The sequence below is a fragment of the Equus asinus genome, chromosome 2, assembly GCF_041296235.1.
Source record: "Equus asinus isolate D_3611 breed Donkey chromosome 2, EquAss-T2T_v2, whole genome shotgun sequence".
Taxonomy (NCBI): Eukaryota; Metazoa; Chordata; class Mammalia; order Perissodactyla; family Equidae; genus Equus; species Equus asinus.
The window spans coordinates 129,158,306-129,172,714 of NC_091791.1; the positions used below are offsets into that span (position 1 = coordinate 129,158,306).

The following is a 14,409-nucleotide window of genomic DNA, read 5'->3' on the forward strand; positions in this document are numbered from 1 at the left end:
ATTCTGTGAACACTGAATTAGTGAATGCTGAACGTTTGCTTCTAGACAAAATACAGGATTAGGTTGCTGTGAGCCTCTGAGCACAACATTTTTGTCAGTCAATATGTAACCTGTTTTATGTGTGTTTTTGTTTAAAGACGTCTCTTTAAATACATATTATTGATTCATTAACATTGAACTCATGGCCAACAGCACTGTAACTCATGCCTGAACAAAGCTTACCTGGCACGTCACGACCTTCTTGTGCGTAGGAAACCTAGGGAGCACTGCGGCACTATCCTTGGGGGCATTCTAAACAGCAAAGACACCAACAAAAAACACAAAATGAAACGAACATGCCACTAAATATACCAAATACTATGAAAGGGACATTTGTTTACATTACGAGAACTGAGAAAAGAAGGCAGAATGTTGCCTTCCTTGACTTCAGCTGAGAACATGTGCATTGAGTGGCTCAAACTTTTCATCTCTCTGCTCATGTCTGTGAATGAACATGAAAGTGCTGTGAGAATTGATTTTGGGGTTACAAATAAACTTTAGGAAGTAGGTGAATTTGCAAATACAGAATCTCTGAATAATGAGGAGCAATTGTATGTAAAAATAAATTGCATTACTATACATTAGCAAAGAAACAATTGGAAATTAAATTCTAAAGTACCTTTAAAAATACTGTTAATTTATTTTAAAAAAGATGAAATGCTTAGGAATAAATTTATTTCAGAATACAATTTAAACTGAAACCTATAAAATTTTGCTGAAAAATGATCTAAATAAATGAAGAGATATCTCATATTCATGGACTGGAAGATTCGATATAATTAAGATGTCCATCTTCCCCATTTCATCTGTAGATTCAATATATCTTTTCTTTATAGAAACTGGCAGGTTGATTCTAAAATTTATATGGAAATGCAAAGACCTAGACTAGCTAAAACAATTTTGTAGAAGAAGGACAATGTTGAAGGAGTTATGTTACCTGATTTCAAGACTTACTATAGAGCTATGGTAATCACGACAGTGTGGTATTCACGTAAAAATAGAAAAATGGAACAGAATAGTAAGTCTAGAAAAAGACCCACACCATGGTTAACTGATTTTTCAAAAAGTTTCAAAAATTAATTCAAGAAGGATTGTAGTCCTGAATGTAATTGCTAAAACTATAAAGCTTCTAGAAGAAAACAGAAGAGAATATCTTTGCAAACGTGGGGCAGGCAAACTATTTCAGAGAGAACACTAAGAAGCACTCGCCATAAAAGAAAAATTGATGAATTGAACTTTATCATACTTCAAAACAAAAGTATTGTATCTAGAACGTGTAAGAACTCATATAAATCAATAATAAAAAGACAAACAATTCAAATTTTAAAAAAGAGGCATAGACCTAAACATTTACTTCCTAAAAGAAGACACAAAAATGACCAAAAAGCACATAGCAATGTGATCAACATCATTAGACATCAGGGAAAATAGGATTAAAGCAACAATGAGATGGCTGAAAAAGCCACACTAGAATAAGCTAGGAATAAAAAAGGCTCATAGCAACAATTGTTGGCAATCCGTGGAGCAGTTGGAACTCTCTATACATTGCTGGAGGGAGTGTAAAATTATATAACTATTTCGAAAAAACGTATGGCAGTTCCTTATATAAACTTAAAACTGTTCCATGACCCAGAAGTTCCACTGCACAAAAACACTTATATAAAAATGTCTTTATTCACAATAGCCTTAAGTTAGAAACAACCCAGAGGAATGGATAAACAAATTGTGGTATCTTCATACTGCGCAATAAGATATAATTAATTACTGATACATGAAACAATATGGTGATTCTCAGAAACAATATGTTGGGTGAAAGAGGCCCAACACAAGAATACATGCCGTACAGTTCCGTTTGCAGGAAGTTCCAGAACAGACAAAATTAATCAATGGTGAAAGAAACTAGAAAAATAGCTGCTCATAGGGGAGGGGCAAGGATTGACTAGAAGAAGTTTTCTGAGGTGATTAAAATGTTTTATATCTTAACTGGATGTTGATTATATTTTTAAAATTAATCAAATTATACACTTCAGTGCATTTCACTGTATATAAATTTCATCTTTTAAAAAAGCCCTTGAACAAGCTCTTCGCTGCATAAAGGCCACCCTCAAGAACACACACACTTCACATTAACACATGAGATTGCAAAACTGAAAATCTAATTGTCAGCGAGTATGTGGAACAACTGGACTTGTATTCTCTGCTTGTGGGAGTGTAAACTGATACAAATCACTTTGAAAAGCAATTTGATGATATTTAATACAGCTAAATGTGTGCACATGACCCAGCAATCCCACTGCTAATTGTGTACCTTCCAAAAATCACACATGAACAAGTATGTTCAAAGCAGTATTGTCTGTAATAGCTATAAAGTAGAAATCACTCAATGCTCCCCAACAGGAAAATGGATATATACACTGTGCATCACCCATAAAACCGAATATTAAAGAGCAGTAAAAACAAAAGAAGCAGAGTTACTTCCATCAATTATGTTTCTGAATAGAGCGACACAGAAACAGAGTATTAAGTGAAAAACAAAAGATGCAGAAAAGAACATATTGCATGATACCATATATATAATACTTGACAAGATAAAAACTCAGTTCAATAAACTCCCTATGCATGTATGCATAAGTAGGAATGGGATGAAAACGTGAACGAATAATAAGCATCAAATTCAGGACAGTGCTTACCTCTAGGGAGAGAAAGAGGTACACGGGCTTCATCTCTATTTGCAATGTTTTATTTTTAAAATCTGAAGCAAATGTGGAAAAATATTAATATCTGTTATGCTTGGTGGTGGACACAGCGTATTTATTTGAGATAGTATTCCACATGCATTTCTGCATGTTGAAATATTTCTAGACAAATAAAGAGAAGTCAACTGTCCGACCGCTCAAGCTTAGAGAGACCGGTGTAAGGAATTAATAGTTTCGTTGTTTCCTGAAGAGAAACTGCAAACTATCCGACTGCCCAAGAATTATAGGAGTCATTTATTCTTTGGAGCATTGGGTATACTTTAGCTCATTTATTTATCCTTATCCTCTTTCCACAAAGGATTTAAGGTAGCTTGCAACAAAAGACACATATAATGAGCCAGGAAAACATAAACATAAGTGGAAAGTCAGGATCAAAGATAACAAATATCCTATCAGTACCGGTTAGCCACAGTTGCGGTGATTAAAGCAAGTTTCAAACTTGGCTCTGAACTTCTTGGCAACACGAACCATTCCATCTCCAGCTGACCCATGAAAGCAGGTTATGAAAACTAACCTTTGTTCTTCAAGGTTTAAACTTAATATTTTCCTGAACAGTCTCTTTATATTCTATTTTTCATTTTGCCTTGCTAACTAGCCAGATTCTTCTTTCTTTTGTCCTCCTCTCCTCTCTTCTCCCCTTCTCTCCCTTTCCTTTCCCTTTCCCTTTCTTCTCTCTTTTCCTCCCTCCCTCCTTCCTTTCTTCCCTCCTTCCCTCTACTTCCTTTCTTTTCATTCTTTCATTTATTTTACCCAGATGCCAGATTCTTAAGACTAGCGGTGGGTATGAGTGCAGGTCTTGTCTACTAACTATCGGCTGAAATAACCTTGGGTGAGGTTTCTAACCTCTCTATGCCTCAGTTTCCTAATGTTCAATTGGGGATATCGATCATATGTATATCACAGTGTTAGGAGATTCAACGAGATAATGAATGCAAAGAGCTTAGAATAGTGCTAGACACTGCTCAATAAATCTCAGTGGAGGAGGATATGAATCTCAATGTATCCTGCGCCCTGATCAGGAACAGATCAGGAGCAGGGCGAGGCCTCACCATCGCACATGCCAGGCTGTCAGTGGAGTGAAGCTTGAGAAATGGGGAGCTGATACCAGCAACATCCTCAGACTCAGGAGCACAGTTAACTGGCTTTATATCCAACAGCACACTTAGCAACCATGCCCAGATCTAGCAGCACACGTAACCATTTAGCTGCTGCACCAGAACATAAAGTATCCCCCAGGTGGGAGATACTGGATGTTTCTGCTTTTGGGTCATACGCAATGTTCTCTTTCTGCTTGAGACTCCTCTTCCAAAAAAGCACTCCTTCAGCATATGCCAGCCTGGACAGTTTCAGACTGTGGGATATCACCTCTTCCCCTTTCCTGAAGACCCTGGCATACTCCAAATAGAGAGGACAGCTTGTTCCAGCAATCACCATTAACAACCTAGGACCCAGACTTGATTCCAGACCCAGTAGAGCCAGAAGACCCAGATCTCCTTGTCCTTTCATATGGAAATTATCCTCACCCAGGAACTCCAGCAAGCAAAACGGGCTAGGAGGAAGCTCAGCTGAAGGGGCCAGAAACTAGATGGGAGGACATAGCCATCAGGAGTTTGCAAACAGGCAAAATAAGGATTCAGGACATAGAAATCAATCAGTATGGGATAGTAGGGGCAGACAAGAGGGAGCTCAGGTACAAAGGGATGTCAAACTAAGTGACTAAAGCTGGGGCATAAGGCAGTTTGGTTTCAGGAACAAGACAGAAACCCTATTACTAGGCCTGAAACAGATGGTCTAGGTTGAGCCAGCAGCGCCTGGGTAGGCTTGCTGCCAAGTCATTAAGTGATGACCCAGGGTTCCTTAAATTCCCAGAATGACTGGGGAGGGCCAAGAATGCATGTAAACGTGAGGGTCAAGTGCCTCTGGCTTCAGGGATGGGTTAAGGGAGGAGAGGCAGCATTCGAGAAACGAGACAGATTATTTATTAGACAGCCAGGCCATTCACCTGCAAAGCCTAGAGTGAGCAATAATTCCCCACACTCCTGAGTAGTCATAGGTTCTTGCCTTTCCTGTTTACTAGAAGTCCATGAGCAAGATATTCTTGGTTTTTCTCTCAACATCACCCTCAGGGTGAGAACTCATTTCTATACCAAACAAGATATAAACCCCAGGAGAGATCACCCTTTACCAGCCAGATGAGAGATGCTCCGTGTTTCAATATAGAGAGACTGAAGGATCAGCAAGAAAAGCTAATAGCTTTTCCTGTCCTGGGGCACCAATTCTGTGGTTCCACTTGTATCTAGAAGAATTAGCTCCATTTACTGGGCGTTTGCTCTGTCCCAGGCATTATAATAAATGCTTTAAATGTATTATCTCATTTGATCCTCACAACAATCTTATGGGGTAGCTTCTCTTATGAGGAAACTGAGGTTCAGATTGGTTACAAGCTATCCAGCTGGTAGCTTAAGTTCCAAGATGCGAACCCAGGACAGGGTGACTTACAGCGTCACCTTCTTAAATATTATGTTTACCTCCTAAGCTTGAGCACTCTTTCTTGGGGGAGGATGACTAGGAATTCTTAAGGATGTGAGCCCTTCTTAGAACTGCAAAAGTAGCTTACCTAGCTTCCTTCCCAGCATTTCTGTATGACTTTGTTGTCCTATAACTTCATTGTTGTTTTCCCACATCATGGTGGTTCTGCTGACATGAGCTGCTAGGCAAAATCTGAGCAAACTGGAGAAGTCCCATTTATTGACCTGTAAGATCGTTTTTCTGAAGTTGTACCATCTCTAGCTATGGTAATGGGCTCCAACCACCCTCCTCACCAGCATGAACCAGGACAAACCCCTGCTTATATCCTGTTTACCTATTAGATCTTCATATGGAATTAGAAAAATGAGAACCTTTCACTCATGAATTCCTAAATCTTCTGAGGTACAGGGACATATTCCTGCTGGAAAAAAGAGCCTCAGAATAGCTACCAACAGAAGGAAACACCTTTCAGAGAAGACAAGTGATTATAATTTATATTTTATAATTTATAATTTAAAGCAGATGATTTATAACTGCATCTTACATTCACTAAGGATCCTTTAAGACAAAGCACTTTTTTAAAGATTGGCACCTGAGCTAACAACTGCTGCCAATCTTTTTTTTTCCTGCTTTTTTTCTCCCCAAAGCCCCCCAGTACATAGTTGTATATTTTAGTTGTGGGTCCTTCTAGTTGTGGCATGTGGGACGCCACCTCAACGTGGCCTGATGAGCAGTGCCATGTCCGTGCCCAGGATCCAAACCAGTGAAACCCTGGGCCACCAAAGCAGAGTGCACAAACTTAACCACTCGGCCACAGGGCCGGCCCCCACACAAAGCATTTTTTCCTGCCCCAGTTTTGACTCATTTTCATATTTTCTGCCCACAGTGACCCCCAGAATCTCCTGCCGTACCCTGAGGAGAACAGCATCCCTGGAAGAGTAGGACCTCTTCTCATGTAAGTGAAGACAAGGGCTCCTATTCAGCTAAGGAGGAACATACAGTAAATACGACAATTCCCACTGGATTAAGGAGGCAAACGCCTTTTTTTAAACTAATTTATTAATAAGTTTATTCTTCATTCATAAAAAAGAACATATTTTTGGCTTTGAAATCATGACATAAAATAAAAAGGCAAACAATTGGAAATTTCCAGCTGAAAGTAGGTAAAAGCAACTCATGCTGAACATGAGCAAACACTGAGTGCTTTGGGCTCCAGCAGGGGCACCAGTCAGAGCAAGAACTGAAAATGCAGTGCTAATGCAAGGCCCAGGCGATCTCTGCAGACCGCTTAGTTCCCAAAGGTGGTTTGGTCAACATATGGAGGAAATTAACCCTCCCTTTCTTGCTCTCTTTCTTTCTTTCCTTCCTAACCTTTACTTATGAGAACAGTAGGCAATAATGGCTTGATGCTAGTCTCTCTAGTTTGTAGGATAGTGTTGTTGTTGTTTTAACATGTTTAACCTACGTATTTTCAACCTTGAAAAACATAAAACTGCTAAAATCAACTGTAACTACAAGTCATTTCTATTTTTGGTCAGTTATCTGCTGCAGGCAAAGCTTCATGTAGGAGCTTTTGTTGCGGATTTCTATGACTGCATCCCTAACAAGCTCAATGAACATTTGTGGCCAAAGCTTCTGCAAAGCCTCATTTTTCATGTTGATCTCTGTGGCTTCCTTCACAAGGTCCTCAATATACATCTTGCAGAATTTCTTTTTTTCCTTTATTTCCTGTTAAAAAAAGAAAAATTTGCATTGAATCATAATTAATCCAAAAGCCAAAGCAACAATCAGCTGAACCAGAGAAACTTGAAATAATCTGTTCTGAGCCCCAACCCTGAGAGCAGGAACACTTTCCTAGACACTTGACACAGAGCTCTGCTTGAGCAAGACAGCAATCAGGAGCTCACTGCTTCCCAGTCCACTCCTACCTCTGTTGGACAGCTCTCTTAGAAAATGTGTTTCTTTATTGGAATCACTGGCTCATAACTACTATTTCTCCCTTGGTAGACTTTCCCCTTACTCAGTTCAGGTAGTTCAGCTCACACAAGTCAACTGAACGCACAGATTCACAGTTTCTAGTGGTAATGTATCACAGTACTGATACTGACAATCTTAATTGGTATGAGGTCAGTGAAGATCCATATACATACTTTAAACAGCCATACTCTGAACTGATTCTGTGTTTTAGGAAAGCAGGTAGTGATATATTATACTAACTTATGTGGCTTAGACCATTTGGACAAAGTTGGGGGAAGTGTACAAGGAGGAAGAGGAAATATACACAAGTTGGGGACCTGAAACTTGGCCTTTGAAAGAAATAGTGCTCCCATTCAACTTCTGGGTCTGGCAGTCTGCACGTGAAAAATCTGGAGTGCAAACACAACAGGGAAAGTTTTGGGCCCAAGGATATTAGGGCATTGGGCCCCAATTTCATCCCAGGGGCTGAGACAAGGCCATTTTGTTTTAATGCAAGGATTCAACATTAATTTTGCTTATTGATACTTTTGGGGACTATAAAGGCATGATGCTGGAAAGTGTTATAATATGGAAAAATCAATGCAATAGATAAGATAATCAGAATTACAAGGGAAAAAGTCTCCATCAATGAAGGAGGAAAGAAATAATAAATGTCAATGAGACAATAGGTTTAATTACTTTGAAAAGATCTATTGAAACCTCCAATTCAAATCAAAATACCAAAATAATTTCAAGATGAATTAAAGAGTTAAATTTAAAATATCAATGGATATTGCCATTAAAATTACACTTATGAAGATCTGCAATAACAAGGAAAATACACTATAATGTTAAATGGAAAAGGAAAAATACAAAATGAAATTTTAATAGAGGCTGGGTTATACAAGTGTATGTATTTGTCAAAACTTAGCAATTGTACACCTAAAATTTATATTTCATTGTATATAAATTTTACCTAAAAAGAAGAAACGTTATCAAATAACAAATACTGAATTATTTAGGGAGAAGCATGCTAATATCTGCAATTACTCTGAAATGAATTTAAAAAATAAGGTGCACTGTTGACGGATAGAGGATGGGCAGACGCACAGATATGTGACAAAGCAAGTACACTGTATAGTACAATGTTAATAGTAGGATCCAGGTTTGGGTGTATGGGTGTTTCCTGTAAAATTCTTTCAACTTTGCTGAACGTTTCAAATTTTCATTAAAAAGTTAGAAAAAATACACAGAAAATTATTGAAGAAAATATACTGAAGTGTCATTAAGACTGTCTTTGGGTTATGAGACCATGAGTGCTTTTTTCCTCCTTTATCTATTTCTCTTCCTTTTCCAAATTTTTACAATTTTTAAAACAATAAAATATGTTTTAGGTTCCTGATCAATTAATGTAAGTCAATGATGAGTCCCAACTGTCCTAACTTTCCCTAACAGAGGCATATTTTGAAAATTTTCTTATGACATGTAAGATTTCTCTAAATAATCATTCACCATTCAGGAGTCAACATGCTGATTTGATTTAGTTCATGTACTAAAAACAACAGGTCATGGGTTGACCTATCATAAAAATATGTACAGATTTTGATGGGCGATGAATAACAAATGGTTCCAGCTGGCTACTCCACCAATGAACCTCACTTCTCTAACTCGGAAATACAGTCTGGGACTTAGTCACCTGCACTAAGTTAGCTTGTCGATGAGAACAGCATTTAGCTGCTCCCTTTGAACACTCAGTAAATCTGGGCTACCCAGGGACTACCCGGAAGTAGGACAAGTGTGACTCACCAGAGATCAATAACTAAAACGAGCAATATTTTACAACAAGCAATGCATTTCTACAAGTAGAAGGCACAAAGCATATTTAGTGAAGGTCTCTCTGCAGATTTTTAAGTTTCTTAAAACATGATTTTGAGTTAAAAGGAGTTCTTGTCAAGATGGTGCTGTGAGCAGATGTTGAACTCGCCTCCTCCCACAAACACAACCAGGTTACAACAATTTTAGGAAGAATCACCCTGGATTGAAAACTGAAAACTGGATAAAAAGAACCCCCACAACAAGGGACAGTCCTAACGAAAGCAGAAGAGGCAGTAACTCTGGCCAGAGAGGAAAAAAGCCACCTTTGGGAGCAGCAGAGCTTCTCAGTTGGCCAGGTGGGAGCCAACCTAAGGTACACAGCCCTCCCTGGAGGAGTGAGGTATGGAGTTGGGGCAATACTGCTATAACCATCCTTCGGACTCAGCCCAAATGAGAGGGGGGGGGTCTTACTGTCTGGCTTTGCTGGCTATTAACTGCAGCGAGGACACCCCAGAAAAGCTATCAGACGAAAGCCGAAAAGATCCGGGTCTTAAAGGGGCCAGTCACTCATTGCAGCAACCTAAAATCACCAGAGAGAAGGCTGACTGTCCTTTGGTGAAACGAGACTCACCTGGTGGGCTCTGGGGGCATCTTGGTGAGAGGAGGATCCTCTCCGGAGACTGAGACATTGGTGGGGGCCATTGTTTTGAGCTGGTCCAGGCGTGCTGATATGGACACAGGTGGGGGCCATTGAGGTGCGTCCCTTGGGCTGTTAGCCCAGGGGTCTGCCACACCCACTAGAGCACAGATTTAATCCAGTTCAGCCAGGGCACGCAACCCACCCTAGGGACTGGCCCCACCTAACAGCAAGCCCTCAGGCTACTTTTCAGCCTGCATTGACTGAGTGCCTTGATCCTCTACAGGCAGGCAAAGGTGTCTGCCTCTGTGGGGCAGGGCTTGTGTGAGGACCAGGTGAACTGTGGGGAGCATTGGGGCAGAGGTGGGGGCCTCTGCAGTGTGGTGGTGGGGTACGCTCCAGGGGGTTGAGAAGTGTGCACGGACCAGGACTGTGCTGACAGTGTATGCGGTCCAGAGGGGGGTGAGGCTTAGCAGCAGCAGAAGACTTGTGTTTCACAAATAGCCATAAAAAGGATCAGCCCCACCTTCCAAAGCCTGAAACAACTCAGTGCCTCCATGCCAAGGGCTAGCCCTACTCAGCTGCACTCCTAAGAGAACTGACATCAGCCTTGTTGGCCTCAGGCCTATCACAACTGTATGCCCCTGAGCCTAGCAACCAGCTATACTGGGTACCAACCCAATTAAGAGGACAATTGCAATAAGAGTGTGCTAATAGGCGGGACCAAGATGGCGTAGTGAGTGGTCTTCTTTGTCTCTCCCCTGACGAATCTACAACTAATTGGACATTCACTGATTAACAAAGGATATCCAGATAGCATCTCAAGATGCCTAAGAGTCTCTACATCGGAAGGTGGATGGACTTCCCCCCAGGAGGAGGTGGAAATAGGTGAAAACTCTCCGACCCCCGACCCCCAACCCCTGGACAGCCTAGTTCCTGCAGGAGGCTCTCTTCCAGTGGACTCCCCCATAGCATTGCCACATACCAAGGGCAGGAGTGTGCACTCACCAGCGGAGCGGCGGTGGAAACAGGTGACAACAGCCCTACTCAAGCCCCCCGTGATTACACCTAAGCCCAAGGGGAATCCCCAGGGTCCCGCACCCACCGGCAGGGAAGGACTCCACTCACCATTAGCAGGGAGGCCCACCCAGAAGCCAGAACAAAGGGAAGCTCCCAGCAGGTGGATTCCCTGGCATGGCACCAGACCGCAAGCTGCTGCTGGGCCCACGGTCTCTGGCGCACGGGTTGGTGTAGGGGGCGCCCAGACTTCCTGTGGATGTGCTTGGGGACAGGGTTGGAGCTCCAATACCCGGCTCTGCAGCCCGGGGGGACACTCCAGGGTCCTGCACCACCCCCAGCAGGGAGGGCCTCTGCTCACCATTGGCAGGGATGCCCCACCCAGCATTCGGAATACCAAGAAGCTCCCTAGAGCAGAATTTCCCACAAGGCAGCAGCCTACAAGCCACCGCCACTCTGGCCGTGTCCCAGACGAGGCATGGGGCTCCCAGAGATCCCGTGAGAGTGGAATGGGGCAGAGTGGAGCTCCAGTGAAACGGCTACATAGCCCAGGGGGGAACTCCAGGTTCCTACAGCAGCCTCAGCAAAAGCCTCTGCACAGCACTAGTGGAGAGGTCCTGACTGGGAATCGCAAGGCGGGAAGGCCCTGGGGCAAAAGTAGCACAGCTGGGTGAGCTAACGACAGACTGCAGAAGATACCCATAGCTCTGCTGGGACCTATAGTGGACAAGTGTGATCTTGTGGGCTATGTTAGGGACAAAGCGGCGATTATATATGATCCTGCTCCTGGCTGCTGAGAAAGCCCACAACACCACTGCAGACCACAAGGAGGGAGCGCGTCTAAGTGGGCTGCAACAGTAGGCACCAGCAGCCTGAGGCCCCCTTGCAATTGCCCCCACAACCGATGAGGGACCCCACAGGACCACTGTGACTACGAGGAGGGGTCCAGGTCCAGTCAGTAACAGCTGACAGGGTTCCTGGTTGGTGCAGTCTAAACAGCTGCCCCCCTCAACACCCGTCACAACAAGTGGAAGCAGCGACTAAACTCTATCTCTATGCGGAGGCACAAATCCACGCCATCAAGCAGTATGAAAAAATATATTAAATCTCCAGAACAGAAGGAAAATGATAAGGACCCAGAAAAGAATCCCAAAGACAATGAAATCTATAACCAAAATGACGATGATTTCAAAACTGCCATTATTAAAAAACTCAACGAGTTAAAAGAGAGTTCAGATAGACAACTCAATGAGTTCAGGAGCTATGTCACAAAAGAGCTTGACACTATAAAGAAGAACCAATTAGAAATACTGGAGATGAAGAACACAATGGAGGAGACTAAGAAAAATTTGGACTCTCTGAACAGTAGGGTCGATAATATGGAGGACAGAATTAGCAATTTGGAGGATAGGAATATAGAAATGCTGCAGACAGAGGAGGAGAGAGAACTAAGACTAAAAAGAAATGAAGAAACTCTCCGAGAATTATCTCACTCAATTAGGAGATGCAACATAAGGATTATAGGTATACCAGAGGGAGAAGAGAAGAAGGGGGCAGAAGGCCTGTTCAAAGAAATAATAGCTGAGAACTTTCCAAACTTGGGAAGAGAGATGGAACTTCATGTGACAGAAGCCAATAGATCTCCAAACTTTATTAACGCAAGAAGACCAACCCCAAGGCATATAGTAGTGAAACTAGCAAAAGTCAACGACAAAGAGAAAATACTAAGGGCAGCCAGGCAGAAGAAAATAACTTACCAAGGAAACCCCATAAGGCTATCAGCAGATTTCTCAGGAGAGACCTTTCAGGCTAGAAGAGATTGGAATGAAATATTCAAAATTCTGAAGGACAAAAACCTGAGCCAAGAATACTCTACCCAGCGAAAATATCCTTCAAATATGATGGAGAAATAAAAACTTTCCCAGATAAACAAAAGTTAAGGGAGTTCATCACCACAAAACCTCCTCTTCAAGAAATGCTCAGGAAGAACCACATTCCTGAAAAATCAAAAAAAGGAAAGGGGTTACAAAATCCAGAACAAAGGAGATAAGCAGAAGGACAATAACACAAAGTAACAGCTCTCCATCAGGACAAAATGCAAAAGAACCAGAAAACAAGTGATAAAATGGCAACAGTAGGCCCCCACGTTTCAATAATCACTCTAAACGTGAATGGATTGAACTCTCCAATCAAAAGGCACAGAGTGGCAGGATGGATCAAAGAACAAGATCCAACAATATGCTGCCTCCAGGAAACACACCTCAGCCCCAAAGACAAACACAGACTCAAAGTGAAGGGATGGAAGACAATACTCCAAGCTAATAATGAACAACAGAAAGCAGGTGTTGCCATACTTATATCAAAGTAGACTTCAAAGCAAAACAGATAAAGAAAGACAAACAGGGGCAGTATATAACGATAAAAGGGACGCTCCACCAAGATGACATAACACTTATAAATATATACGCACCTAACACAGGAGCACCAAAATTCGTAAAGAAACTATTAATAAAAATAAAAGGAGACATCAACAGCAATACAATAATAGTAGGGGACCTCAACACCCCGTTAAAACCAATGGACAGATCATCCAGACAGAAAATCAACAAGGAAATTATAGAATTAAATGAACAATTAGATCAGATGGACCTAATAGATATATATAGGACACTTCATCCAAAAACAGCAGGTTACACATTCTACTCAAGCGCGCATGGAACATTCTCAAGGATAGACCATATCTTGGCAAACAAAGCAAGCATCAATGAGTTCAAGAGGGTTGAAATAATATCAAGCATCTTTTCTAATCATAATGCTATGAAACTAGAAATCAACTACAAGAGTAAAGCTGGGAAAGGGCCAAAAATGTGGAGACTAAACAACATGCTACTGAACAAACAATGGATTACTGAAGAAATTAAAGAAGAAATCAAACATTATCTGGAGACAAATGAAAATGAAAACACACCGTACCAAATGATCTGGGATGCAGCAAAGGCAGTCCTAAGAGGGAAATTCATTGCAATACAGGCTTACCTCAATAAGCAAGAAAAATCTTACATAAACAACCTCAAACAACACCTAACAGAATTAGAAAAAGAAGAACAAACAAAGCCCAAAGCCAGTAGAAGGAGGGAAATAATAAAAATTAGAGCAGAAATAAATGATATTGAAACAAAAAAGACAGTAGAAAGGATCAATGAAACAAAGAGTTGGTTCTTCGAAAAAATTAACAAAATCGACAAACCCTTAGCCAGACTCACTAAAAAAAAAAAGAGAGAAGTCTCAAATAAATAAAATTAGGAACGAGAGAGGAGAAATCACAACAGATACTGAAGAAATACAAAGGATCATAAGAGAATACTATGAAAAACTATATGCCAACAAATTGAACAACCTAGAAGAAATGGATAAATTCCTAGACTCATACAACCTACCCAAACTGAATCAGGAAGAAATAGAGAATCTGAATAGACCAATCACAAGTAAAGAAATAGAAACAGTAATCAAAAACCTCCCCAAAAATAAGAGTCCAGGACCAGACGGCTTCTCTGGAGAATTCTACCAAACATTCAAAGAAGATTTAATACCTATCCTTCTCAAACTATTCCAGAAAATAGAGGAAGATGGAGCACTCCCTAATACATTCTATGAAGCCAA

General features: G+C 41.2%; 1 protein-coding gene across 9 annotated transcripts in view; it reads right to left on the reverse strand.

The window, feature by feature from the left end:
• Nucleotides 1–6,348: 6,348 nt before the first annotated feature.
• The window catches only part of LRRC49 (leucine rich repeat containing 49), a 137,880-nt gene continuing 129,819 nt past the window's right edge, over nt 6,349–14,409 (reverse strand). For all 9 annotated transcript variants that reach the window (XM_014848223.3, XM_014848222.3, XM_070498953.1 and 6 more), the window contains one exon: nt 6,349–7,052. In XM_014848223.3, coding sequence (XP_014703709.1) covers nt 6,849–7,052 — 204 coding nt within the window. In that variant the 3' untranslated portion in view covers nt 6,349–6,848. The remainder of the gene's footprint in view (nt 7,053–14,409) is intronic.